This window comes from Trypanosoma equiperdum, assembly GCF_001457755.1.
Source record: "Trypanosoma equiperdum strain OVI genome assembly, contig: ctg_164, whole genome shotgun sequence".
Classification (NCBI taxonomy): Eukaryota; Euglenozoa; class Kinetoplastea; order Trypanosomatida; family Trypanosomatidae; genus Trypanosoma; species Trypanosoma equiperdum.
The window spans coordinates 1-24,896 of record NW_027123671.1 but is presented as its reverse complement, the minus strand read 5'-3'; the positions used below and the strand labels follow the sequence as shown (position 1 = coordinate 24,896).

Genomic DNA, 24,896 nt, shown 5'->3' with positions numbered 1-24,896 from the left:
TTAATCTCCCTCCTCCCGCATCCAAAGCGCGAACTGCTCACTCGCTGAAAAATACACGACACCCTCATGCGTCCTTAAAGAAACGGCTGCAACGTTCTGAAGCCAACATAAATGTACACAGGAGAACTGCAGCTGAGCAAGATACAAAACGACGGGGGAAGAAAATATTATAAACGCGCCTGGAACAAACAGCGTACAACGTTTTCCTGTACTTGTATGTGCACAAATGCACAAAGACAGAGAGGTAGACGCACATCTACTCAAGAAACAGATTGACAGTACAGTGGTGGGGTAGCGTTTGAAGCCCAAATGAGCCACCAAACGCAAATGCGGAAACCGAAAAAGAAAACAGCGATGTAATGGAATGCAGCGCAATACGAATGATGATAATTGGGACAATAAAGTACACAATAAAACAATCGTCATACGATGTAAAAGCTCCTAACAACTACCACTATTGCCCGGAGAATTAAACAAGGGGAAAGAAAGTTGCGATGAAAAGCACTGGTTTAACGAAAGTCTCCCTTAAAATGTTGCGCTGCCACTTTGGAGGAGTCCGCTGTCTCACGAGTATCTCCCAGTACCTTTCCATTGGTTGTACTACCTAGCCCACTGCTACTTCCAGCCATTGCCTTCCACCCCTTCTCATGTATTGCTATCTAACCCTTGTACACAGAGTTCCACCTCATACCTCCACCACTACCCGCTTATTTCTCATCCTCTTTACAAACCATCCTCCTCGACCGCACGAGTCCTTGAACTGCGCCCATCCACCAACGGCGAGGTGGAGCAGCCACAATAGACGCAATACCCGACATGGAGACGCCAATCCCAACGCCAGTGATCCACTCACGCCCGCTCACTCACCTCAATTATGAACGACAGGTTCTTACCACTGTATGAGTGTACGTATCCGCATACGTCCTTACGTCGTTCGAACCCAGTACAGACAGGGCCCCAGGTTCCCCCTTCCTCTTTTCTGCTGAAGTCAGCTATGCAAAGCCACATCCCAAGTCCAACTCCCAATACTCAACGATGTTGGGGAATGAGGTCATAAAGCTGCATTAAGTTGGGGAAGCCATGTTCCCAGAGGGCAGACTGAAACTGGCGGCTCGTGCGTGTATCGTAGCTGAGCCTTGTTATGATTACCAATAACGAATTGGGGGCACTAAACGACGTCGTGATAGCCTCACGCGGTATGCCCAAAGAAGAACAGAGGTCTAGCACAACGGCACCCGTCAATCTGCCAAAGTCTTTCTGAATCAAATCACTCCATTCCTCATCAGGGGAAGTCAGACGCAGTCGTGTGACCCGGGGAACGCACTTGTCCGGCTCAACCTTCATCGGACTGTCAACATGAAGAGAAAACAAATTCATACGTTCTATAAGAGACAGCTGAACCGATGACGAAGGCTCATCCGAACAATTTCCGTTATTCTGCGCCGGCTCCACACGTTCGGAGGACATTTGTAATGAAGCCTGATCAGTCGATTGCGGTAATTCTTCCACTTGGGTTTGCTTGCAGTTAGACAGTGAATACCTTGACATTCTGTACATCGCCGTGCTCTCAGTTGCACGCAGGATGAGTCGTGTAGTAGCCTCATCGGAACTTATCTTCCCGCGGCTTATCTCCTCCTCTACGCTAAGATCACGGCAAACGGCCTCATCAAGTCTCAGCTCCTCTTCAGGTGCTGGTACGTGGCCCTTAACCTGTGGAGCCCTGAACAACAGCGAAGCCAATGCGTTTGGAGAACTCAACACAGTCCCGTAACCGCCAGTTCGCTTTACAACACCATCCACCTTCAAGAGGGTCTTAGTCCCCTCCACTGCAAGTGCTTCCGATGGTGCCGCAAGCTCTAACGGCACATCTGCCATCTGGCCCGTCTCATCTTTTTTCACTTCAACAATTACATGAAAGCAGTCGGCGTGGAATTGCACCGTCTGTGGCGTCAGCAACGCAAAAGAATCAAAATCCTTATCCAAGTATGTAACGTACAGCACCTGAAACTTAAGAAGTGCAGCCTTATCATGAATTATACCCATGACGTCGTCAAAATTCGCTCCCTCCTCTTCACATGGTGCTGGTACTTTCAACTCGCCCAGTTTGGCACCGGACTCCGTTGCAAAGCACAAGGTCCAATAGCCGGAGTCGTTGATGCAACAATCAGCCAAACAACGATCGTCTGAGGCTGCCACCGGCTGGCGGAATCCGTACTCGACAGCCACTTCGCTGAGTTGTATATTTGGAAGTGCCGACGATGCCTTGCAACCCTTCACTTCAAACGGCATAAGACTCTCAATTGACCTTGCCGTGTCCATTAGCCCTGGGTTTGGTATGTGTTCCTGATGTGCTCTTAAGCAAACACCATCCGGATATGGAGAGAGCGTCTCCGCAGTTGGTAAAAAACGGCCGGGCGTCGTCCCGCTGCGAACCGTCAAGTGGGATCCCGATTCCTTCGGGGGAAGGGTATCCACATAGCGCTCAAAGAAGCCACCACGGGGCGATTTGTCGATCATAGGAAGGCTTTCAACAAAATTTTCTAAATAACGGTACAAAAAGACGGCCGCACCCAACCGCAAATACACAAAGATGTGTGTAGCTCTATGGATGGGTGGGTCCCCGTCAAAAATAAGATATATGAGCAATACCCTTTCAGTCGGACACCTTCTAACAAAAAGGTGAAGAAAAATTTAAAAATATACAGACGCAGATCGAAATAACAAATCAATAAAACAGAGAAGGCAACTATATCAGCACGTTTCCCGTTAAATCTGCTATCAGTACACCCCAACAAGAGGGCACCGTGCCATTACATTCCATTGCACGAAAGTGCTGAAAAAAGGTACACTCAGTTCGCGGGATCATCACGAAGCAGACCAACACATGCTTCTCCGGAGCCACCAGAAGGCATCATGCGGCACGAAGTGAAGCTCACTGACCTCGGATTGCCCCGTGTTGTGCCTTGAATGCATGGAGGGGAGAGAGTAGGTTCAAATCAAGAAAGCACAGAGGGTGAAGAAAGGATTAGATTAAAACTAAGGCAGACACTCCTGGGGAAGGTACAAAATAACGCATCTCGCACAGTGTCGGCACTAGAGCAGCAGCGGCACGCCATAACTAGCTTCATTTTCTGTGCTGTACAACACTCACACTCTCACACGCCTCAGGAACCCAAGTGGAAGCAGTCATGCCCGTTGGGAACTAACCATATTGTTCTCTAAACCACGAAATATCAAAAAAGGGGGGAAAAGTGATTACCGTGCTTGGGTATCCCTCAATGAATCTTAGCTCAGCAGTAAACAATGTAAAAGAAATATAATTGTTACTTTACGATTCCATACCTCTTCCTCGGGTGTCAGGGTTAGTAAAGGGACGGACAAAATGCGACACCGTACATTCCGTAAGTTTTTATTTTTCAACCGTATCTTCTCTTTTCTTCTCCTCGTTTCCAACTGCTTTCCCTCTATTCTACCTTCCGCGGTCGAGTGGGGCACCGCACAAAACAGTGTGGACCATATCCTTCCCTACAGTAGGAAACGGGCATGGCATAGTGGCCCCCTTCACTACAACGCTGGCACAAAAGGAAAAGCATGAGACGTTGTCGATCGGGAGGTGAAAACGCCGATAATTATACAGCTTCACATGCAAAATTCAACGCCAAACACCATCTGTCTGGTGTTCAACCACATCAATTAGAGTGTGCGTGTGGAGGCGCTCACAAAAAATACATTCATGCTTCCCTGGTACATGGAGTTTGGCATCTCACACTCAACAATCAAACCCCACATGCTCATCTTGTCACTTTCTATCCTCTAAAAGGCAGATGTTTCTTGCATCGCTTAGGCAGTTGCGGTTAACCGCGAGCGGTAGTTTCGGAAAGCGCGTTGAATGACTCGGGCAGACTTTTCATGAGTGGCAGCCGTCGCCTTCGCGCGCCGCGCAGTCGCCCATTGTCGTAGGAACTCGTAAACATCATTAGGCTTCTCGCGGACAGCATCGGCAACGAAATCCTCAAGGAGGGGGCCTACACCAATGCGCTCGAGATAGTCGCGCTGTCCCTCGCTGTATTCAAGGCCAAAACTCATGATGCCCGGTATGCACTCACAAACCTTACCTTTCCCCCTCACCCTTCTCAGCACTCTAAACGTATCCAGATGAATCCAGCAGAAGGGTGACAATGAGAAGAGGAAGCAGCACTGGCACTGAGAAAAAATACAGTCAGCACATGTCCGCCAACGACTGGCCTTACATGCGGATTCACACACACAACACACGCTCTTATCCTTGTCGACGTTAACCAATAAATAGCAAAAAAAAGGTAACCAAACGAAACGTACTGAGGTACGACTTTGTTGTCCAGTGAGTTTTGCTACAACTATGGTTAAAAAAAAAAACAGTACGTAACTCCAAAACATGAAAACACACACACACACGTTCGCAGCGGCCAAACCAACAAAAAATCGCGCAGAGATCTGAAACATATCATCCAAGGCAACACACGGACAGTGAACTAAAATAAAAAAGTATTATAAGATAATTCGGCAGCCAGGAAAGCATGTGCCTTACACCCACACGACAACAGAGCTCTGTGGGTTGGAAACCCCTGTACGACTGTGTACACAGACCCCATGCCCCACCACCGCATACCCAAATCCCCCTAATATCTGTTCCCATTTGTTATTCCAAACCCGCCTTCCGAGGTAGTGCACTAACTTACTCGAGGCATAGTGTGAAGACCGGTGTTGCTCAGGGGTTGGTGGGGCTGGGGAGAAAACCCATGTTCCCGTCGGCCCAGGCAGAGGAAGAAGAGCATAAAGCTAATTCTCCCACGAAATTCTACTTCCCAGACTTGAGGGGCACGACCGGCACCGAGGTAAGGTAGCAAAAGACTCCTCGTAAGGCATTGGCGACAGAAATACATTTGATTCCCGCCGCCGCCGGCGCCAGTGCGGCTGTAAACTTCGGGGGTACTGTTGGTGGGAGTCACCCGTCTGCTTTTCCTCAACTTCTGTATTGTCAGCGAACCCCTCGGCAAGGGGGCACTCATTAAGCAACCGCCAGTACGGCGAGTCCTGAGTAATGCAACGCTGCTCCCGTATGCATATCCGCCGTCCAGCTGCCTTTGTGAAGGCTGTGGGAACCCAAATTGTGATAGCTGGTATATCATGATTATCACCACTCTCCACGTCGATGTTGATCTCGTTCTCACCGGCGGCATAAAATGCAGTAACGCCCTCTGTAGCGCAGCTTCCGGGCGACTGCATCTTTCCAAAGAACTCCCCATCACAGGATCCACATAGAGAAGGCGACTTTTTGTGAACAGGGGACAAGAAGTCAGCAGCAAAGGCGGCGTCTGCATCACCGCGGTCCACAGTAAATCCGTCTGCAGCCGCCGACTGTACGGCAACCTCTCGTTCCCGGGAGTATTCACCACCACCTGCGTCCAGTTGGACATTCTCTTTCGCTTCCTCCATATGGCTTTTAGAAGTTTTGAATAGTAAGGAATGCCTTCTACTGCGAAGCGAGGCTGGCGCTGACGCCGGCAGCTGTAGCAAAGAAAGGAAAGAGAAAGCACAGTTCGAAAGCTCTTTTTTCTTGTGCGGGCCCAAATGTGTGTCATGTGATGCAACAGGGCTGGGGTTACGGGGACAAGTGCTATCCAAAATACAGTGGAATCACCTCAAATACCTGCCCAGCGCATACATCCACCCACACAATTATGTATATATATATATATATATATATATATCGACTGCTACGTCCACAATCAACTTTTTTCTGAAACAATCCAAAACGGTATAATAAGCAGCAGCAAAAAAAAAAGAATCGCGGGAAAGTTGCTGCAAACGAACCAAGCACCCAGCTAGATGGCCCCTCAGCCACGTGCCGGAAGAAGCGAGATGAGGAAATTTTGTGTTCATTAAGGAAGGATCCAATCCCGAATCTTCTCCTCGGTTCCTCACTTTTCAACGCAACACAGTCACGGTGTTAAGAAATCCTGACCACCCTCCTGTCTATCACGTTAAGAGGATTGAAAATGTTACAACGCCTTTCATTGTTTCGCTCAAACTATAGTTACCAACTGTTGGGTGAACGATTGTTACTGGCATCCGTGCTGCTCATTCACACCCAAGTCCTTTCGTGTAGACTCAGTGAAGCCAACCTGTGAAAAGGTGGGAAACAGTCCTTGAACGAGGCTCGCACGTGCAGTGAGAAAACACACTACTTATCATCTGGGGGTACGTAATGATGAGCCCAGTTGCTTCATCGTGCATATGTGCTCAGAAGATTATCGCAGCATTAGATGAAGCACTCCAATTTATTCACTCCCGCACTTCTCTCGCCCCCTCAGAAAGCGTTTACTCAGAAAGTTCCTGGACACCTTGAGTGTTCTCCTGTCGCAAGTGCGGCCACGTCCATGCCGATACTGCTTGGTCCGAACGGTTGCGGCAGCAACTCTGAAAGTCGAAAGAGCCTCGCGTGCTCCTGGTCAAAAGTAACAAGGACAACAAGAAAGTCGTTCATATTTCCCGATAAATCAGCAACTTCAGCGAGCAGCTGCCGGCAGAATCCACATGGAGGGACTGTGGCATCAGCCGCTGCGGCAGCGGCAGTGGGTAGCACACTGCGGCCGTAAATAGCAACCGCTTGCGCGGTACGATACCCATCCATGTTAGCCTTCACAATAGCACAAGCCTCGGCACATGTCCCCTTGTAAACACAAGTTTCGTAATTGCAACCCGAAGTAACATTCCCGTCGTCGTGGAGGAGCGCAGCACCCACCGCAAAGTTAGAATATGGACAGTAACTTCGCTGGTGGGCACTAACTGCGGTGCGTCCAGCTTGCTGCAGTCCCTCTGGAAGTTGAGATAGTAGCTTCAAGCAACCGGTCTTCAATGATGAGCATTGCATTGTGACGCGATGCTTCTCCCTATGGTAGTGTCTAAACACGTGGCCGTAACAAAATGGGGAAAAATAGGAAAAGATTGCAATGTCGTTCGTTACCGTAACCCCCCCCCCTGCCTTCGACAACGTTTTTACACACCAGAAAACAGAGAGTGCCATTGGCCGTGGCAAAGCGACACCTTCTAGTGATTCGCACGCGTATTCCCACACAGTTCTTATAAATGATGCCGCGACCATCTCCTAAAAAGCCCAAATACCCACCAGCCGCAGGGTTGAGTCGCGGCGACATTAAAAGGAAGATGAGCTTACACAGTGGTGCAGTTCCCCCATCAATTGTACATATGGAAAATACATCTGAAGTACGGGGGAAATCGCAGCAAAAAACACAGATACCTTTACGCTTCTACATGTTCACAGGCAAAATAAGAACAAATACCGCGGTGTCTTCCCACAAACTTCGTCCAACCACACACGCACATCACATCAATGCGTCATCGGTGAAGATAACCCACTCCCCCCATAACCTTTCGCGTATTCGCGCACAACCAGCCTATTTGCGCCTCTGAGTGCCGTCTAACAGATGTTACCACCGAAGAGAGGTACTCAATTCGCATATCCGATACCCTCGAGCTACAGAAAGACGTACTCGAGGGTGGTGTGTGACGAAATCACATGCACTGCCGAGGCCCAGCCTATGATCCAGCGGCCGAAGTGGGCGCTTGGCCTCCTGAAGTGTTCTCAGCATTTCTCTCCCTCTGTTTCCGGGAGGCCCACAAGGCGAAATACTCGCATGCGTTCTCTGGCCGCTCTAAAATCACATCGGCAATGAGAAGTTCAAGCATTCCTCGTACATTGTGCGAGTGCAGGTACTCCTGGTCCCTCTGAATGCTACTGATGCTTCCCACACTGCTCTTAGAACTCATCCCCCCAGCGAAATCCCCTGAAACTTTTTCTAATTGATGATGCCCTCGAGCACGCTACCTTTGCTCTTTCCCTACTGCTGCTGATAGTACGCTTCACATGACAGAAAAAAAAGGTAAGGTAGGTAAAGACACTCCTCAATAACAACACATTCGGCATGTCCGCACATAACTGCTTTCATCACGCTATGATTTTTTCCACCCCAATGGCAACTAGAACAACACAGGTCGCCAATAAATTGGTCAGCCTTTTATTCACATAGAATTTCCCCGTGAAATATCGGTTGACACACAAGCGGACACACAACACCAGTCACCGACAGATTTCAGGGAGGTCACAACATAATGAAATCTAAAGCCAATAAAACACAGAAGAAACGTATCTCAGGTAATGTCGTGGCGTCCACCCCTTCAGGTTCCTGCCATCAGCTTTAGCGCTTTTTACCTATTGGTGGTAGTTTCCCCTCAGAAGTAGGCGGTGGAACGGGGGTGGGTTGTACTCCCGATTGCGTTCCGGGCATGTGCGAGGCGGCGAATTTGGGCTTTGCGGAATCCAGCATTGATTCGGGGAGTGGAGGGGGTGGGGGAATAGTTTTCCCGTACGATCGCACGTAGTAACCGAGGTCCTTATCAAAGGACACACCGCACGACGCACACTTTTTGCTTGCTTTTGGTCCCTCAAAAATAGAGGTATTTCCGCGGCCGTGTTTACAGGACTTTACGATCTGCTCTTGCTCCTTCAAATGACGAGCCATTTGCCTCTCATACTTCTGTCTCAACTTTCCTTCCACCCTCTCGCGCTCCTCACGCAGAATCACCTGCTCTGGACTATTATAGAAATTCTCGTAAGCTATTCGCTCCGCTTCCTCGCGCTGTTCCCGCTCTTTTCTCCACAACTCTTCCCACGCATCGCTCTCCTCTGCCACCACCCCGCGCCGGTACCGCACCTCAGTTCCCATTACAAATGCGCATGCGGCACGGACGGTGTTTTCTTGCTCCCTCTTCCATTCCTCGAAAGCCCGCAAGTACTCCCCATACGCGGCCTTCTCCTCTACCTCCCGCCGCCACTCTGCACGGCCTTCTTCGCGCAGGGCCTCCTCAAGGGCATATCGACGTTGATCCTCGATTGCCTCTCTGTCCTTCAGACGTTCAATAAAATACAACAGCTCCCTTCCCCTCGCCAACTTCTTGCATTTCTCGACGTTACGCGTCGCTAGTGCTTCAAAAAAAAATAGTGCCTGCTCGACGAGGCGCTCACGCGCGTCGGCCTCCATACGCTCTACATCCGACAACTCATCAGCCATTTTCATCCTTAAATACTCCCGCAACGCATCCTCCCTGATGGCACACAGCTCCTGTGGCTCAAACATGCGCCGAACCGCCAGGCCAGGATGTGAGGTCTTGAGTTTAGAATGGCTCCCCGACAACGAATGAACCGCAGCAGTGGACACCAGAAGCAGCGGAGCAGAGGCGACAAGGGTGACATCCGGGCCCGAAGGCACACCCACATTAGAGCGCACGACCACATTTTGCGAATCACGGCCAGGGGGAAAAACCGACATGAGGCACCTGCACCTCACTAGCTTTGGAAACGAAAAAAAACCGGGAAAAAAACGTGAAAGCAGCACCAGGAAAAGAAATGAGGGACCTACAAAAAAAACAGAACCAATGATGTACAAAGACGTCACAGGTCCTTCCCATTCAGCCAGCTGGGCAAATCGAGCACCTGGGTGCAATACAGTTCACCTGCTTCCAATGCTGAAAAAATCGCACCAGCGCGCCCAGCCGTAAGGCTCAAAAATCCCTCCCTCTTTCCGGAAACCACGGGTGAAAGCCAGCAACAACGTACTTTGTCCCACAAATGAACTAAACCCCGGTCATTCATTCACAAATATATACAAAATTGAATGAAGCGAAGCCTGCGAACACGCCACGCGTTTGCGCCATAGGCAACCGCACATATTACGCATCAACCTTTCCTTCGTACCCAGTCGCTGCGCCAACTCAACATGAAGTGGCCCTGACATCGCTGTTTGGTGGGTGCGAAAAATTGGTGCTCAGCACCCACAACACAAATGAATGAGGGAACAATAAAAATAAAAATGCACAATACGCGGCAGAACACCATACAGCACAGTCGGACGCAACATTTCCTCCACCAGAGTCAACGGCACTTCCTCGCATACACTCACCTTAGTGGGCATTAACCACAGTAAGAACAGCATAAAGAGAGGGGAAAGCAACGAGCAGATCCTCGATTCGAGTAAACACGAGAAGGGTGAAGAAGGGGTGAGCTCACCTGGGAGACATTGCATTAATACACTGCTAGCGAGAGGACGTGTCATCAGAGCAACAAAATCAGTTGCTTATAAGTAAGAAGAGGAAAAGACCCCCGGACGCGTCTCTGTATGGTTAGTGCCAAGTTTCTGACAGCATCCTGAGCAAATGACGAGGCAATATTGCGTGGCACAACTTTCCTACCAGCGCCGTGCCATCAAACGATTTTGTCAATCGGCGGGGCGGAAGCCCGATCGCAGCGGAAAACCTCTATCAGGTCGTTCAACAGTTCCAACCTTCTCATCTGCGTGCCCCCTTCCAGGGTATAGAGCCGAACACCATTTGAGATGAATGCATCCGACGAAAGAAGCCCTACGGGGTCATTTCGCAAATAATCCTCCATCGTTCTGATGGTGCCACCCAACATGGTCGCTGGCGCTTTACCTCGCAACGCTTCATATGGCATCGTCACCACGTGGGAGGTTGTTGCGTTAACGAGGAGTTGATGAAAGGCATGCCGACAGAGCTCGGATAATGCAAGTGCATCGCAACCATCGGCAACGAATTTTAGTTGCCGGTTAGAAACCGTGGGCACATCAGTCGACATTAGTTGCGACGCACCCAGAGCGCAGTAGTACTCTCGACTCTTCGTCGCCACATCACAAAACACTTTCATTGAGTCCTGAACCTTACCGTTAAACGACAACCATATGCCCGTGTTGAAATCTACAAGGCATTCGTGAAAGTTCTGCACACAAGGAGCAGCTTCACTAACGTTAATACTGGCAATACTTTGGTAAATGCTATTTGCAAAGGAAGCATTGCCACAAAATAAGGCCAGCGCTGCAAACTGGTGAAGGTGCAACATGCGCCGGAGCAGCGCGTAGGATCCCATGTCGTCGCCGTCGGCGTTTCCCTCCACCGCAATGAGTTCATTGTATATTCGAAGCGCTTCTGAATACTGTTCTACTTGATAGTGGCTCACAACCAATGCACGCTGCACTCGCTTGATGCGAGCTACCCAAACTGCAGATGCATATTTTCCCAGATTCTCTCTGCAATCCCGTAAGAGAGCGTAGAGTCGCTGCTGAGAATCCATCTTCGTGCCGATATACAACGGAATAATGGCGCTAATAAAGCGAAGGGAAAACGGAACAGTAGACTCACTCGTTTTCGGGTCAATATACCGCTCACTGTTCAGGTCACCTAAAGATTCTACCAGTTTCTTCGCCACGTTGTAGCGCTGCATGTGAAAATTCGCAGTTACCTGCACAAGAATGAACTGCAACCTCTTTGACAATCCCTCAGCCGTTTCTTCCGTTGCCGCAGCACTCAGTCGCTCTGCGAGCTCCGCAACGGCGCTCCAATTTCCGTCGGCCGCCAAACACCGCAGACCCGCCTCGTTATGAGGCACACTGTCCAAACCGCGGTCGCAGCGTACTGAGTCCTCCGCTACGGTGCCTAGGAATGACCGTGCGGACTGCAACGCTGACGGCTGTGGCATCCTGCACTTTTTCCACCACACCACTAATTGTCTCCCCTTCTTTGTTTTATCCCCTATTACCCTCCGGCACAAAGCTCTTCTGGAACGCTCTTTTGTACCGCCAGTGTTGTACAGTGCCAAGAAGTTGCCCCAGGGATAAATATATATATATTTTCTTTACAAGAAGAGTTGAAGTTCATAGAATACCCAACAAGCTCAAAGGAGAGAGCCTGCCGCGGGGAGACAGCGGAAATGCACAACCGAAAACAACATTGCTGACAACAAAAAACAAGGCGGGAAATATATTTAACCAGCAGTGCAGAGGACTCGAAAAATAAAAAAAATAACAATGGTGAAAGTGAAGCAAAGTAGGAAAGCACACGGACGAAAATAACAGAACGAGAACAAACAAACGAAAAAAGAACCGTATGAAATAATGTGATAAAGTGAATGCAAAAAATTGAAAATAGGGCGGGCATATCTCGTGGATCTAAACCGGGTAGCAGCTGAAAAGCACTAGTGAGGGCCAATCCTTCACCCAGAGCGTCTGAGCCTCATACTTGCTACCCAGTGCCCTGCCAAAGGCAGAAAACGAGCACGTGACTCCCCGAAGTTTCACCGCTGGCTGGATGCAACAGTACACTTCACAAACGCTCTTATATTGCTTGTTGGCGAGTAACAGTGCTCCACAACGGGCACCATGCTGTTGCCCTCGTCATCTCGTTCTGTAGGCCACTTTGAACCAAATTTTAAGAGAAGCTTCAGAAACTCAACAACACTCCTCTTCCGTAAGCCAAGTACACACCACATTGCGGGAGTGCGTCCCGCATTGTCCTTGTCGTCCACGTGTTGATGGAGCCCGTAGTGCTGGAAGAAATCCAATAGCAGTTCCTTGCAGCCAAGGCGTGCCGCGTGATGGAGTGCAGTGGCTCCGTGGCTGTCAGGGCGCCACACAACCTTCTTGCCCAAGGTGTGAACAAGTAGCTGCAGGACGGCGGTGAATCCTGCTTCAGCGGCGGGGTAGAGGGCCTCAACAGCGACCTCATGTGATGCTAATCCGTGGAGTTGCATAAAATACCGAAGGGAATCCGCGTGTCCGTACAGGGCAGCACGCTGAACACAACGCACGGCGTTTTCCTCCGCAGGCCCCAACGCACAGAAAGGATGTGAAGTATCCAACCAATGCAAAACAGGAACTGAACCGTACACGAACGCCGTTTCGTACACACTGAGCGACTGCCCCAAAGGCTCAAGGTCCGGATGCGTGTGTTGTCCTAATATGGCGGCCGCTCCAAAGCGTCGCACCAGGGCAGCAATAAATTCAACATGACCCTTTTTTGCAGCAATATGCGAAAGGTAATTCCCTTCACCATCAGGCAGGGTGAAGGTGATTATGTCCAACGGAACTTGTTCGAACGCACATGAGGGCCCTAGAGCATAATTCGTTACATGTACACCCCGAGGCAAAAGAATCCCACCTTCAGCCATACCAAGTAGAGGGATGCTTCCAAGTTCTGCTGCGAAGTGAGCCACCGTGTAGTTTTCCAACGCCCGGTAGCCTCCGGGAAGCTGTGCTTCACTAAGTTTTTTATTGAGCAACTGCACCTCATACAAGTGATAGCGTCCGGCGCACTGATTAGTCGCCGTTGCCGGTGTCACACCACCCTGCCCAGTAGTGGCGACTGCCTCAATGAGCAGAGAGCGCTCATACCATCGATGTAGCACGTCAGCAAAGCAAGAAGCTGAGTTATTTTGCAATGTCTCCTCGACGAAACTGCGGCACCGCTGTGGCTGGCAAAGTTGGACAATCGTACGTCTCATATCCCAAAGCTACGAGAACCCCATCCTTTGAAACCCACGGGTCACACAGAAAGAGAGGACGAGGAATTGTAAATGAAGAAGAGTGCGGGGGAAAAAAACGACAGTCAAATGGTGAGCGACAACACAAGACCATGGCAATCAATGATCATGAAAAAAAAAATATGGTGGCAACAACTGAAATCATACCCACCACCCCCGACACACACACACACACTGCAACGTTAACTTGGCCATGTCGTATAAAGAGCCTCCCATCGCAGAATGAGAACCCCCAACCACAACGAGTTCAACAGCATGATGTCTACACTGATGCGTGCTGAACGCAGCGTACACGCAAAGCGTTCCACGGCGTAGTCACTTCACCAAACAACTAAAGATAAACATTACCGATTACATACTACGAACGAACAAGAAGAAATGTACCGTCAGAGAGAAAAAACTAAATGTAAAAGTGAAACAAAAATGGAACATTAAAAAGCAACAGTTTCTGTACGTTCGCGGCTACACATTAGCACCAACCATGAGTACGTTTGCCTACGAATGGGGTTGTGTGGTGATGGTAAGCGAACTCACATACTGCTTCTCCCTGCTAAATATATCAGGTAGTGACTCCACCTCAGCACTGCAACTGCTACTGAATAGGCGGTGCAACAGAAGGTCAGCCGCAGTCGCTCTCCCTTCAGGTTGGAGGCAGAAACACATGCGTAAGAAATCACAGAGGACAGGGTTGCTTGTAAGTCCATCTACGTAGTAATCAACATCTGTCATATCTGCTAGCATGTGGGGAGTCTCCATAAATAAGGGTGGGCAGTCAAAGAGCTCAGCTGCTACACAACCAACTGACCAAATATCGCATGGGCTGCAGTGATCCTCACCACGGTACACCTCAGGCGCCATGTACCGCAACGTGCCCTGTACGTCCTCGCTTCCAACCCCTTGGCGGGCCGTTCCAAAATCAGTGATTTTCACAACGTCGCCCTTTATCAGAATATTCTGCGGCTTCACATCACGGTGTGCCACCCCACGCGCGTGCAAATAGGTCAGTGCTGTGAGCAGCTGCCGAAGGACCTTGATAACCGTCAGGTCTGGTGGCTTCTGACTTCGGCCGTATATGATGTCGCCCAGTGAACAACAACAAAGCTCCATGAAGAGGTTCACACTGTTTTCTTTCCGCTCACAGTGAAAGTAGTGAACAATATTTGGGTGATTCAGGCTACACATTATCTTAATTTCATTAAGTAAGGCGTTAATAGACTCCTCTAAGTCCTCCGTAAAGTAAAACATCTTCACTGCCATCTTCCCCCCTGTCAAATCACTGGTGGCCTCATATACGGCACCGAAAGAACCTCGACCAAGCAGCACACCTTTCGTCCACGGTGAGTCTTGCCTCAGTGTCAGAATACGTTCTCGCTCCTCCTGCGCGGTAGCTGCATTCTTCCGCAGTGACACTGCAGTGCCGATCGCCATCAATACCTTACGGACTTCAGTACTCGATATGGGGGTGTTTATAACGTACTGAAACCCCTCTAACGCAAGGCGTACACCCGGTTCAGAGATGGGGACAACAATAATATCGTAACTGAGGGAATGTACTAAATCCTGCACCGAGTTTAGCCATCCACGATCGCATACAATCACATCGATATCACTTGGTGATGACTGCAAGCGCTTCTCTAACTCGCATCGCTCCCGGACACTTGTCAGAGAAACAAACATCGTCCTGAGCAGGATCATAGAAATATTGTGTTGGTCCACAAGGTTTGTTATCAGCGTCAGCACATTCACAGTGCAATTCACGATGGCACGGGTTTGATCGATAACGTAGCGTTCATTCAGTGCGTCAGCTGGTCGGAAGGTTGCGTCATCAATGTCCTCCAGTGCGGCTGTGATTTGGCAAGGAAATCGGAATACAACGGTGCCGTCGTCCTCGCGAATACTTCCACAGGTACTGCGCAAGTGGGGCAGCAATTTCTCGCGTAACTCGCTTATCTGGGCTGTGCTTGGCGCTGCCTGGGCAACAGGAGTTGCGACAATCTGTAGAGCAAAGGTATTCCTGGAAGAGTTCAAAATCTGCAACCTCAAATGGCATGGGACACGCAGACTATTCAGCAACGTGGCGACAGCTTCCGGGATACATGGATGGAGACAAAGCGTGCCGGGAAACAGCGAATCAACGCTCGTCTTGTGATCAAGTGGAGACAAGCGGAGCATCTGCCCCAGAAGCTGTTCTGAAGATGTCCACTCCCATTCTGCTAGCATCCCTCGCGCCAACTCCTCCACTTGCTTCCCGTACCCATATTCCAAGAATGACTGAAGAGGACCAATAACGGACAATCCTCTTGGCGTAACGGCTTTTCCTTCTAAGATCTCAGATAACGATAAGTTTACTTCCGACACTACGTAGTCGCGAATGTAGGTGCGGTACTCCCCCAAATTGTCCTTTGCATTAGCACAAATAAGAATCCTCCCAATTAAGGACCCCTCCTGGCTCAATATGGGGACAGCGACAGTGAACAATGTGACGGGAACTGTGGCAAAGGCACGCAGCTTCAGTTTGAGTACCTCACCTGAAAACACCTGGAGAGGTGCTAAGTCTCGCTCAATGTCCCCTGTTGGGGTTATAACCAAGTCGGAGAGCGGTTTTCCGACACATCCAGACTCGAGAAACCCTGTCACAACCTCGGCGGCCATGTTCCACCGGGTTATACGGTATTTGTCATCGAAGCCAATCATCACGACCTGGGCGTCAACGTGCTTTCCTTCAATGTAACCCAATGCGTTGCCGTAGGGGATTGTGTAGTAGCCGTTCTTTGTATTATGTCCACGAGTAACCTGCGGAACCGCCGCCCCGGCCGACGGCCCCGTTGTACTGAGGTCTCCTTCAGACGATGCGGAAGAAAGCAGCACGGTGTACATGCGCTCTTCAAGAATCCAGGTGTGGAGCACCTTCAGTGCCTTCGCCGATGTGACAAAGAGGTAAAGGAATCCACAACTAACAACACTCACAAGGAGAAACGCAGTCAACCCTACCAGTAACCCCACGGTGGTTGAGGGTGACAGTGTCGGCAGCGTCACCAACACAACGAGGGTGAAGACAACGGAAGCCGCAAAAATCGCAATAACAAGTATAAATGCAACAGAGCTGTATGAAACTGCCTCCCTGAGTAGAATTGACATGAAAGGAAACTCAACATAAGCACATCGCATCCGCTGTGCGACCTCCTCTGCTAAACGCATCACCGGTACCCTCCAGTTCAATGATTGAGGGCCAACCACAACAATGTCACCCAAAAAAAGATGGCCCATTCGCTTAATCCGTTCATAAATTTCCCAGTCTATACTTCGTTTCTCATCGTTTGTACGGTAAGCGGAGGCAGGTACCCTGCACAGAACGCTGACTATAGTTTGAATACTGTGGTACGTAGCGAAGGCCTGCTTTGCCTCTTCACACTTGCCATCCGTGTACACACGCTCAAGTGAGGTAAAGAAATTTTCAACCATATCTGGTAGGGAAAGAATGCTCTCTTGCACATACTGTCTGTCGTCATCTGACGCTAAAATGGGGTGAGGCAACATCTTTGCTATTCGATCACATGTTGGTCCCATTAAGAAAGGTGTAAACGCAGTGGAGATTAACAACGGAGAAAAAAAAACGAACAGGGCAAAGGCAATGAGAGAAAAACCAACTACGTGTTAAGCAATATTGGGGAGGCAAGTGAAAAACAAACTGTTGTTAAAGTTACATCATGCGAGTGATTCTGGCGGCGCCACTTGCTATTAACGCCCGCCCACCACCAAATTTAGCCGTGTAAGCGGTAATTGGTACATGACATCTACAACGAAGCCTTCACAAGGGAGGGAACTGCCAGTAGCCAGTAACGTGTCCCCAAGCTACTGACCCTTTCACCTAATATATTGGCGAGTGATCACGCGCGCTTGTACAACCACCCGAGGCGGCGATCACAAACTCAAGGCGGAACTGGACAATGAACCCCTTCATCATTCTACCAGCTGTCGAACACTTTAGCCGCACAGAGGGCAATAGCAACCCGTCTCGCCTCCAGATCCGTACCGGAATAACATTTTTGAAAGAGGCGGAAACCGTCCTCTCTTCTATTGCTTTTCTGTTCCCCTCCTGCTTTTGCAACTAGACTTCCGTGAAGAAGATCTCCGCTTCCTACGGCTATGGCTACGGCTACGGCTACGACTCTTTCTCTTTCTTCTCGGCTTGCCCTTTCGGCGTTTCTTCCTCGAAGGAGAACCCAGGCGCGTGCCTCTCGAACAGAGCGTAGGTCGCCGGCGGCCCATATGAGGGAACGTAGATGAAAGCTCGGGTGGTATAGGAGGACGCAGGAAGCCCATTGTCCCAAAGGAGAACCGACGTAAGTCCAGTGATGTAGGATTTACAATAGGGGGCAGGTTAGTACTGCCATTACCAAGCGCATCAGCGCTTATCAGCCCATATTCTTCGCGCCGATCCACGTAGTGGTGGGTAAGTCTGTCGGAGCACGAACCGATATTGTATGTCTTATCATCGTAGCGAACAGGCAAGGTGTCTGTGTATTTGGGTACGACGGCACGCAGTGCGTCCTCGGTTACTTCATCATCATCAGAACTGTCTCCTTCTGCGACGAAAAGGTTAACCGCAGACCGGCCAACACTATATTGGCGTCTTCCCTCTCGTTTCACCCGTGGTATATTGCGAAGCAGATCATCTGGTGCAAGGCTGTCGGTAAATGGAGTTGGACTCTTCTCGCGCAGGTGATCAGCATCGTCTATGTAGTCGTCAAAAGAATCCATGCTCTCACTATCATGGTCAGCGGTTGAATGGCTGAGAAAGCGAAGGAAGTCAAACGTGTAGTTGGCAGGATCCACAAGCCCTCGGGATTGGAGAGCCTTTACGACACCCTTGACGTCCTGCTGCACCAGAGTTTCTCCAAGTCGAACGAGCTCCCAAGCACTCTCAGAACAGTTTTTCCTTTTGCGTACCATCAGCACAATGCATGAATTATGCCCCACAGTCGTCACTTGCACGGGAACAATTGCTAAGGGAAGTCTTTCATTTGCCTTTTTTACCGCATAATACACTCCCGTCGCTTCGCAGAGGGGCACCTCTTTCGTAAATAAAGTGGAGCACAAAGAAAAACCGGCGCACATCGACACTTTCTTCAAGTTTGCAACGACAGTATCACCAGCCACCACCTTCGGACCACCAGCAGGTTCGAGGAAGTTGTCTGAAACTTTACAAGCAGTATCAACAGAAACCACATCGTGCGCCCTATGCAGGAGGCCTTTATCATTCGTCATCCTTCGCCCGACGCCAACATAATCAATCTGTCTCCCATGTTCTCTAAAAAGACAAGCTGTTGTGTCGAAAAATAATAATGGTTTACCGTCCTCAGGCAAGGGACGATAAAGGGTTATCTCAAGCTCGGTGACGTGACTGCTGATGAGTGAAGATTCGCCTTCTCCAAGAACTGGAACTGGAGATATCGCCCCTTCGGGGGAGTTAGTTCCTGACTCTGACGAAGTCATCCCCGCTTTGCTCACTTTCCTGACCGAGCCGCGTCGCTTTCCACGCCTCGACCCGGTCCGAGAGCGACGAGACGAACGACGAGACGAGCGGCGCCGCCTACCCTTTGATTTACTTCTCCGGCCACCTCTACGTTTTGTTTTAGATTTACTTTTTGATCTCCTCCGCCTCTGGCGCGGGGAACCCGCTCTCGAACCTTTTCTCGTTGGTGGCCCAGTGGGAATCTTTGTCCCACTCAGCGTCCCGGCTAAGCTCCGATCCTCGTCACTACCAAGATCCATTCCCTAAAATATCACTAAACAAAGAGGGGGTCACGACGTATATGTGCACCCAGAGAAAGTAACACAGTCACAACCCCAGTAAAATATCGTAGTGTGAGCAATACAACTGGTTTTTAAAAAAAAAACGAAGCCTCGAGGGCTCAGCTCGTCCGTCCCTACAAAAACAACATGCGCTAAGACAAGAGAACTTTTGCTTAGCCACGGCGAACAAGAAGTTGCTGAAGTTCACATAACACAACCGGAAAAAGCAAAAGTGAAAAAAAGTGGTAACAAAAAAACGGAAAAAATAAATACAAAAAATGGGTAAACTTTCCATGAACCGTAAGCACGAACTACACATAATTGAGCATACAAAATAAACATATGCATTATAAACACCTGGAACAAAATAAACAGCAGTGCAAGACACCGGCTAAGCACCATGACCTTGTGATCATATGCAGCAAGGGTGAACTTCGGGTACTTTCCTCCCCCCAAAAAAAAAAGCCCCTTAACCCATAATCATGTCAACTTACACAACAAAGAAAAAAATCATCAAATATTAAAAACCGAACGAAGCAAAATTAAACGTAAAAACAAGCAAGCGATTTTTAAAAAAAGGGTGCAAATATATATATATATATATATATACAATCATACAGTGATAGCTGATCGTGAGAAGATGCACGGAGGTTTGATAACGACTCATTTTAAAACAATGGCGTACATGGGGAAAATATTTAAGTTCGTTTGTTTTTGTTTTTGTTTTTTTAACAGGCACATAACCGCCTTTCGTGGAGAATTTTCGGTGTCCACGAGTAGCCATGCCAATAAACCAAGTAAATTTCTTAACTACAGCTTGCCGAGAACGAGCGTCTTATCGCTGGAGTCCACAATCGTAAAAATATTCATCACACGTCATACATAAATGGGAAAGAAAAAAACATTAAAATGTAACGTGGCGATGGGAAAACAAGAATTTTATCCACACAACCTTATGGCTCCACTATTTTCCCCCTCCCCAGTCTCGCGCACAAAATCCTACCAAATTGTCGCTGGTTACATTCTTCACCCGAAATGAAATGAGCATGTCCTGCATCCAATGAGAGAGTGAGTGAATGGAAGAAGGTCTGTTTTAAAAAGGGGGGGAGGAAGTCGCTCTTCAACAAGAAAACATGCTCGCCTTCTGCAATCACCATTTAACAAACATGGTTGAAGCAAACGAACCATCTTCCAAAACACTCGTTTTCTAGCTAATAACTACGTATATGTATATTATAACTAAATTGACAAATATGCGTATTTGTATATAAACAACGACAACAACACCAATAATAATAATAATAGTGATAGCAATTGAAAATGTGCACCTCATTCCCTTAATTGAACACCTCCGTTGAAGCAGTAAATTAAAGGGAAACACAAAGCATTATAATGATCCCACGTTGAGTCCGAGTGGTGCGATTATGTGTCATTAAAGCGAATATTCCGTGGAAAGAACGGGTCTCAGCAACAGCATCACCTCGTCAGATCAGTATCCACTACCACAGTTCATTATATCATTTAATTTTTGCAGCATATCAGGTACCGACACTAGTTCTGGCATGTCAAAAACTGCAATAAAAGGGAAATGGCTAGCACAACTGCTCTCAGCCGGAGTTACCCTCAGTCACAACAACCCATATAACTAAGCATTTTTATCCTACACTACCAAAGATAGTAAAATAAACAACAATGCTTGACAATGTTTTTACCCAATAAAAAAAAAAGGTCAGCTGGTGACAAAAGGATAGAAAAGTTAGAGTAAAACAGATACACCGAGAAGAAACATAGCGCACATTCCAAACGCGACAATTATGTTTCGCCCACCCAGAGAAAACGTATGTATTGTTCCACAACCCTCCGCTACGGTAAGGGGTAAAAGATATATATGTATGTGTCAACAAAACAGGCTAACAAAACGACGGAATACAGTCCTTTACATCAACTCAACCCATTGGGTGTTATACTAGTATTGGCTATGGTCCTACTTTAAAACAATCAAAAAAATAAAAAATGGAAGTAATAACCCCATCCGTGAAGATACTAAAGCTACTAGTTACTGATTTTGTTCCCATCCTTGAAATTCTCAGGGCGTTCAATGACAGCAGGTGTCTGGAACACATGATCTGGTATCTCCGCTCCACGATAAAGCGATTCGAGAAGCGAGGCGGCACCTCGGGGAGTGGCCTCCCACTTCATGGTCTCCAGAAGGGACTTTGCCAAAAAATCCACGAGCTCAATGTGTGGTATAACCACCTTTGCATAATCGTCATCAGGGTCAGCAAATGCCTCGAGGTGGTGTCCATCCATCTCAACAGTAAGTTGTCCACCTTTGTCATCAAGGATTGGGTAAGCTGTGAGGCTGTAACACTTCAATAGTCGATGTGGGTCACCCAAGTGAGGTGGAAGAAACACCCGAATGTATGTCTTGTTTTCTTTGGCAACTTCACCTAATCGACGCAGAACATCGGCATCACGAGGATCCATCGTCGAGGCGTACTGACTTCTGATGCGGTCATTTACTTCGGGCTTGCGAAGCATGCAGCTGAAAATTGTGTCCAACGCCGCATTATCCCAACCTTTCCCAAAGAAGTTACGACTCAAAGGCACAGTTGCCAAAAATGGTGTGACAAAGCGCTTCATCTAAAACAATAGATCGTTCTATTATCTCTTCAACTTATCTGCTCGTTTGAATTGGGTGATCAAAAAAATACAGAAGATGTTTAGAACGGTAAAAATAGGGGTTTACAAAAAAAAATTTCATCGGGAACAGGAAAATGATTTTAAACCAAAGAAAACTCTCGCCTTAACCCTCAATATTTTTATTAGTCGTTAAAAGGTCAAACGGCATTTTCGGTACCTAAATATTCCATGTAAGTAGATAGACAAGAGCCACCGTGCGACACTGACACCGCCTCAAACCATAAATAAAGCGGCGAGGGAAAACAACCCAACAATAGATGATGGGACCGACAGAAGACATATTTCGGGAACATATTGTTCCATCCAATTGAGGGGGAACAAGCAACGGAAGCGTTTTGATTAAATCCTATCTCTGCTTAAGTGTTACCTTACATTGACAACAAGTTCTTCTTTGTATCAACGACCACAGCACCAATAGTGAAACAGGAAGCGCAGATGCTTTCTATTATGTTCAAATATGTATATATATACATATATATACATATATACATGTAGTTATTGACAGTGTTTTCCAATAGTGTTGATAAGTGTGCTCTCGACTTTGAAACAATAATTTCACTCAACCGAAAACTACGAGAAATCAACGTAGTGTCGTATCACTAACAAAAAACTTAAGGTGAAAAAGTGCAAGAATAGTGCTAACGCACAGGAAAATCTGAGTGGAGCATTAGAATAATTCCACCATCAACAAACTGAGCATTACTACCCCCAAGACGTTCTTGGTTGAAATTTACACTCCGAAAAAAATCGTCAATCATGCATCAACTCTTTCCTCACAAAGTACGGTACCTTCAAGGCAACGCGACGTTGAAAGTTAATAAAGCTCATGGAACCCATACATCAACCACATGTGCATAAAGCAAAAACATCTTTTTCCTTCAAAACAAGAAATTAGGCCACAAAACTTAAAGATCATTCAACCCCCCCCCCCCTCAGTCAGGAGCTCAACACCACAGGGGGGGGTACTCATCTCCCACATCATCGATGTTACGATTACCCTCTAAATAAATCCACATAATGTGGCAAAAAAAACCCTTCTACATAGACTAGAAACGTAAGCAGGTAACGGGAAACAATACTAAGAACATCCTTTGTAAGGAAAAGGAAAACGCAAACATCCCATAGACAAGAGCCAGGAATCACTGCGTATTTATTATCATCCCGTGGGCACCCACAAACTGTACGCCGCAAGCAGTAAATTCCACATAATTAAGGTCAAAGTAATGTCACTGTAGCGTCAGCTGCACCTTGCTTACCCTTTTAGGTGCCGCCAATAAGCATACCACTTGGACTACCAGACGATGAAAAGTTAGGTGCCCGCCGGCAAACCAATACCAAAAATTAATAACAGTAATGATAACTTTCATAAGGGTGGGACCATGTTGTAGTTATGGACGGCATGCCCCACATGGCAACAAGTGAATATACACCAACGCCAAATACCAAATGCACAAACTCAAGTTATCATCAAAGAAAAATATTAATATGGGCGGGAAATGACCAGCCTGACATGGGTTGCACTGGCCAGAGCGCCTCACCAACCAGCCAAAAGGCATATGGCGGGGGCAAGACACTTTCTATCTGTTACTACCCGAATATGCTCACAAAAGCAATGACATCACACAGAGCCACACTCTCTCTCTCTCGCCCTCCTTGTCTCGGTTGAAGGAGAAGCGTAGCGGGCCGTACCACCTTAGCCGTTCCACGAATCACCTAAGCCAATCCATCACAGCATTCAACTCCACACAACATGTAACTCCGGTTCAGATTATACGTACGCAACCCCACCCCAACCCGCTCATCACATAAATTTAAAATATTGCGGTGCATCCTCGCCTCGGTTTCTCGAACAAAAACAAGCAACATCCGCAAAAACTAAACAAAGTAGAGGGACCAAATATGAAAAGGCATAGAATGCGTCGACCCTCAGCAGCCGTCTCGAAACTGTTGGTGCCGCACCACACACCACAACAACTGCAGCAACAACAACCGCATTCGCTACCCATGGGATAAGAGGGGGGAAATGAGCAGGTGGGAGCGTGTTCAGGAAATTCTCCACGGCGAGGTAGCCCCTGAGTAGTGACAACCCGAAGCAGAAAGACTTGGGAAGGAGTGGTCGAGCCACAGCGGTGGCAACCAATCGACGCGCACCGCCAGCATACGCCAGACGGGGAAAGGACTCCCACGCCACCCCGCATTACAAGCAGCGCCGCCACCACAGCGCCGCAGAAAATAAGGTAAAGTCTGGGGGGAAAACACTCCAACCAGCAACGCGGTACAAATTCCCATACCTTTGCCCATGCAGGAGTCGCCAACGTGCCTCAACCCCCAATACCCCTCGGCAGGAATAGATTGAAATGGAAGAGTATGAAAACAATCTGTCGCGTGACGTCCAACAGTAGCGTTACGGTTCAAGAATGGACACCAGAACCCCCTACCACGCAGTTGTGCCAAACACCCAACAAAAAACACAGTCCGGACGAAGTCACCTCGCACCGGCCATATGGAGGTGAGTCCCAGGCCTGCCCCGCCCAGCACTAAGCACAATGCTGCCCATCTCTCTTATACAGAACGAACAAGGTCAAAAAATGTGCAAACTGCGAAAAAAGCCATCTTCTCTACACCGAAAGGGCAAATTTCAACCGGTGGAAGAAAAACGACCCCATCCACCCCTCACAAGAGCACCGGCTGCCGGCTGTGACTCAAAGAGAAAAGGAATGCCCATCCTCTTTCTTGAACACACGGCGATAGTACTTACGTTGCGGCGTTTCGCCGCAAAAAACTTATCCGCACGTCACAGCACACAGCGCAGTTTCCCCGTCCCACATTCACATCCGGCCGCTTCCCTGCGCCCCAAAAAGGTTATCGCGGGACGACCGGACGACACCTACCCCTTGGTGTGCGCTAAGCCCGTCCCCTCAGTTGACGACAGAGATTCTGCACTTTATTG

General features: G+C 48.4%; 15 protein-coding genes across 15 annotated transcripts; 2 read left to right on the top strand and 13 right to left on the bottom strand.

Moving 5' to 3' along the window:
• TEOVI_000042600 (uncharacterized protein) lies at window positions 1–426 on the bottom strand (the record flags this gene model as incomplete). Its single annotated transcript, XM_067222539.1, has 1 exon — window positions 1–426. One exon carries the CDS (start codon window positions 424–426, stop codon window positions 1–3), a length of 426 nt encoding a protein of 141 aa, XP_067078640.1.
• Window positions 427–1,029: 603 nt separating this feature from the next.
• Window positions 1,030–2,517, bottom strand: TEOVI_000042500 (uncharacterized protein; the record flags this gene model as incomplete). The annotated part of the gene is made up of 1 exon (XM_067222538.1): window positions 1,030–2,517. The coding sequence occupies one exon, from the start codon at window positions 2,515–2,517 to the stop codon at window positions 1,030–1,032; it is 1,488 nt and encodes a 495-aa protein (XP_067078639.1).
• Window positions 2,518–3,382: 865 nt separating this feature from the next.
• Window positions 3,383–3,595, top strand: TEOVI_000042400 (uncharacterized protein; the record flags this gene model as incomplete). Its single annotated transcript, XM_067222537.1, has 1 exon — window positions 3,383–3,595. The coding sequence occupies one exon, from the start codon at window positions 3,383–3,385 to the stop codon at window positions 3,593–3,595; it is 213 nt and encodes a 70-aa protein (XP_067078638.1).
• Window positions 3,596–3,840: 245 nt separating this feature from the next.
• On the bottom strand, window positions 3,841–4,086 carry TEOVI_000042300 (uncharacterized protein; the record flags this gene model as incomplete). The annotated part of the gene is made up of 1 exon (XM_067222536.1): window positions 3,841–4,086. The coding sequence occupies one exon, from the start codon at window positions 4,084–4,086 to the stop codon at window positions 3,841–3,843; it is 246 nt and encodes an 81-aa protein (XP_067078637.1).
• A 732-nt stretch (window positions 4,087–4,818) lies between these two features.
• On the bottom strand, window positions 4,819–5,475 carry TEOVI_000042200 (uncharacterized protein; the record flags this gene model as incomplete). Its single annotated transcript, XM_067222535.1, has 1 exon — window positions 4,819–5,475. The coding sequence occupies one exon, from the start codon at window positions 5,473–5,475 to the stop codon at window positions 4,819–4,821; it is 657 nt and encodes a 218-aa protein (XP_067078636.1).
• An 889-nt stretch (window positions 5,476–6,364) lies between these two features.
• TEOVI_000042100 (cytidine deaminase, putative) lies at window positions 6,365–6,913 on the bottom strand (the record flags this gene model as incomplete). The annotated part of the gene is made up of 1 exon (XM_067222534.1): window positions 6,365–6,913. The coding sequence occupies one exon, from the start codon at window positions 6,911–6,913 to the stop codon at window positions 6,365–6,367; it is 549 nt and encodes a 182-aa protein (XP_067078635.1).
• Window positions 6,914–7,599: 686 nt separating this feature from the next.
• Window positions 7,600–7,830, bottom strand: TEOVI_000042000 (uncharacterized protein; the record flags this gene model as incomplete). Its single annotated transcript, XM_067222533.1, has 1 exon — window positions 7,600–7,830. The coding sequence occupies one exon, from the start codon at window positions 7,828–7,830 to the stop codon at window positions 7,600–7,602; it is 231 nt and encodes a 76-aa protein (XP_067078634.1).
• A 428-nt stretch (window positions 7,831–8,258) lies between these two features.
• TEOVI_000041900 (uncharacterized protein) lies at window positions 8,259–9,389 on the bottom strand (the record flags this gene model as incomplete). The annotated part of the gene is made up of 1 exon (XM_067222532.1): window positions 8,259–9,389. One exon carries the CDS (start codon window positions 9,387–9,389, stop codon window positions 8,259–8,261), a length of 1,131 nt encoding a protein of 376 aa, XP_067078633.1.
• Window positions 9,390–10,321: 932 nt separating this feature from the next.
• TEOVI_000041800 (uncharacterized protein) lies at window positions 10,322–11,608 on the bottom strand (the record flags this gene model as incomplete). Its single annotated transcript, XM_067222531.1, has 1 exon — window positions 10,322–11,608. One exon carries the CDS (start codon window positions 11,606–11,608, stop codon window positions 10,322–10,324), a length of 1,287 nt encoding a protein of 428 aa, XP_067078632.1.
• A 594-nt stretch (window positions 11,609–12,202) lies between these two features.
• TEOVI_000041700 (uncharacterized protein) lies at window positions 12,203–13,408 on the bottom strand (the record flags this gene model as incomplete). Its single annotated transcript, XM_067222530.1, has 1 exon — window positions 12,203–13,408. The coding sequence occupies one exon, from the start codon at window positions 13,406–13,408 to the stop codon at window positions 12,203–12,205; it is 1,206 nt and encodes a 401-aa protein (XP_067078631.1).
• Window positions 13,409–13,942: 534 nt separating this feature from the next.
• Window positions 13,943–17,014, bottom strand: TEOVI_000041600 (protein kinase, putative; the record flags this gene model as incomplete). The annotated part of the gene is made up of 1 exon (XM_067222529.1): window positions 13,943–17,014. One exon carries the CDS (start codon window positions 17,012–17,014, stop codon window positions 13,943–13,945), a length of 3,072 nt encoding a protein of 1,023 aa, XP_067078630.1.
• Window positions 17,015–17,521: 507 nt separating this feature from the next.
• On the bottom strand, window positions 17,522–19,222 carry TEOVI_000041500 (uncharacterized protein; the record flags this gene model as incomplete). The annotated part of the gene is made up of 1 exon (XM_067222528.1): window positions 17,522–19,222. The coding sequence occupies one exon, from the start codon at window positions 19,220–19,222 to the stop codon at window positions 17,522–17,524; it is 1,701 nt and encodes a 566-aa protein (XP_067078629.1).
• A 2,073-nt stretch (window positions 19,223–21,295) lies between these two features.
• On the bottom strand, window positions 21,296–21,886 carry TEOVI_000041400 (cytochrome oxidase subunit V; the record flags this gene model as incomplete). The annotated part of the gene is made up of 1 exon (XM_067222527.1): window positions 21,296–21,886. The coding sequence occupies one exon, from the start codon at window positions 21,884–21,886 to the stop codon at window positions 21,296–21,298; it is 591 nt and encodes a 196-aa protein (XP_067078628.1).
• A 1,450-nt stretch (window positions 21,887–23,336) lies between these two features.
• On the top strand, window positions 23,337–23,612 carry TEOVI_000041300 (uncharacterized protein; the record flags this gene model as incomplete). The annotated part of the gene is made up of 1 exon (XM_067222526.1): window positions 23,337–23,612. One exon carries the CDS (start codon window positions 23,337–23,339, stop codon window positions 23,610–23,612), a length of 276 nt encoding a protein of 91 aa, XP_067078627.1.
• A 377-nt stretch (window positions 23,613–23,989) lies between these two features.
• Window positions 23,990–24,247, bottom strand: TEOVI_000041200 (uncharacterized protein; the record flags this gene model as incomplete). Its single annotated transcript, XM_067222525.1, has 1 exon — window positions 23,990–24,247. One exon carries the CDS (start codon window positions 24,245–24,247, stop codon window positions 23,990–23,992), a length of 258 nt encoding a protein of 85 aa, XP_067078626.1.
• Between the last annotated feature and the right edge of the window lie 649 nt (window positions 24,248–24,896).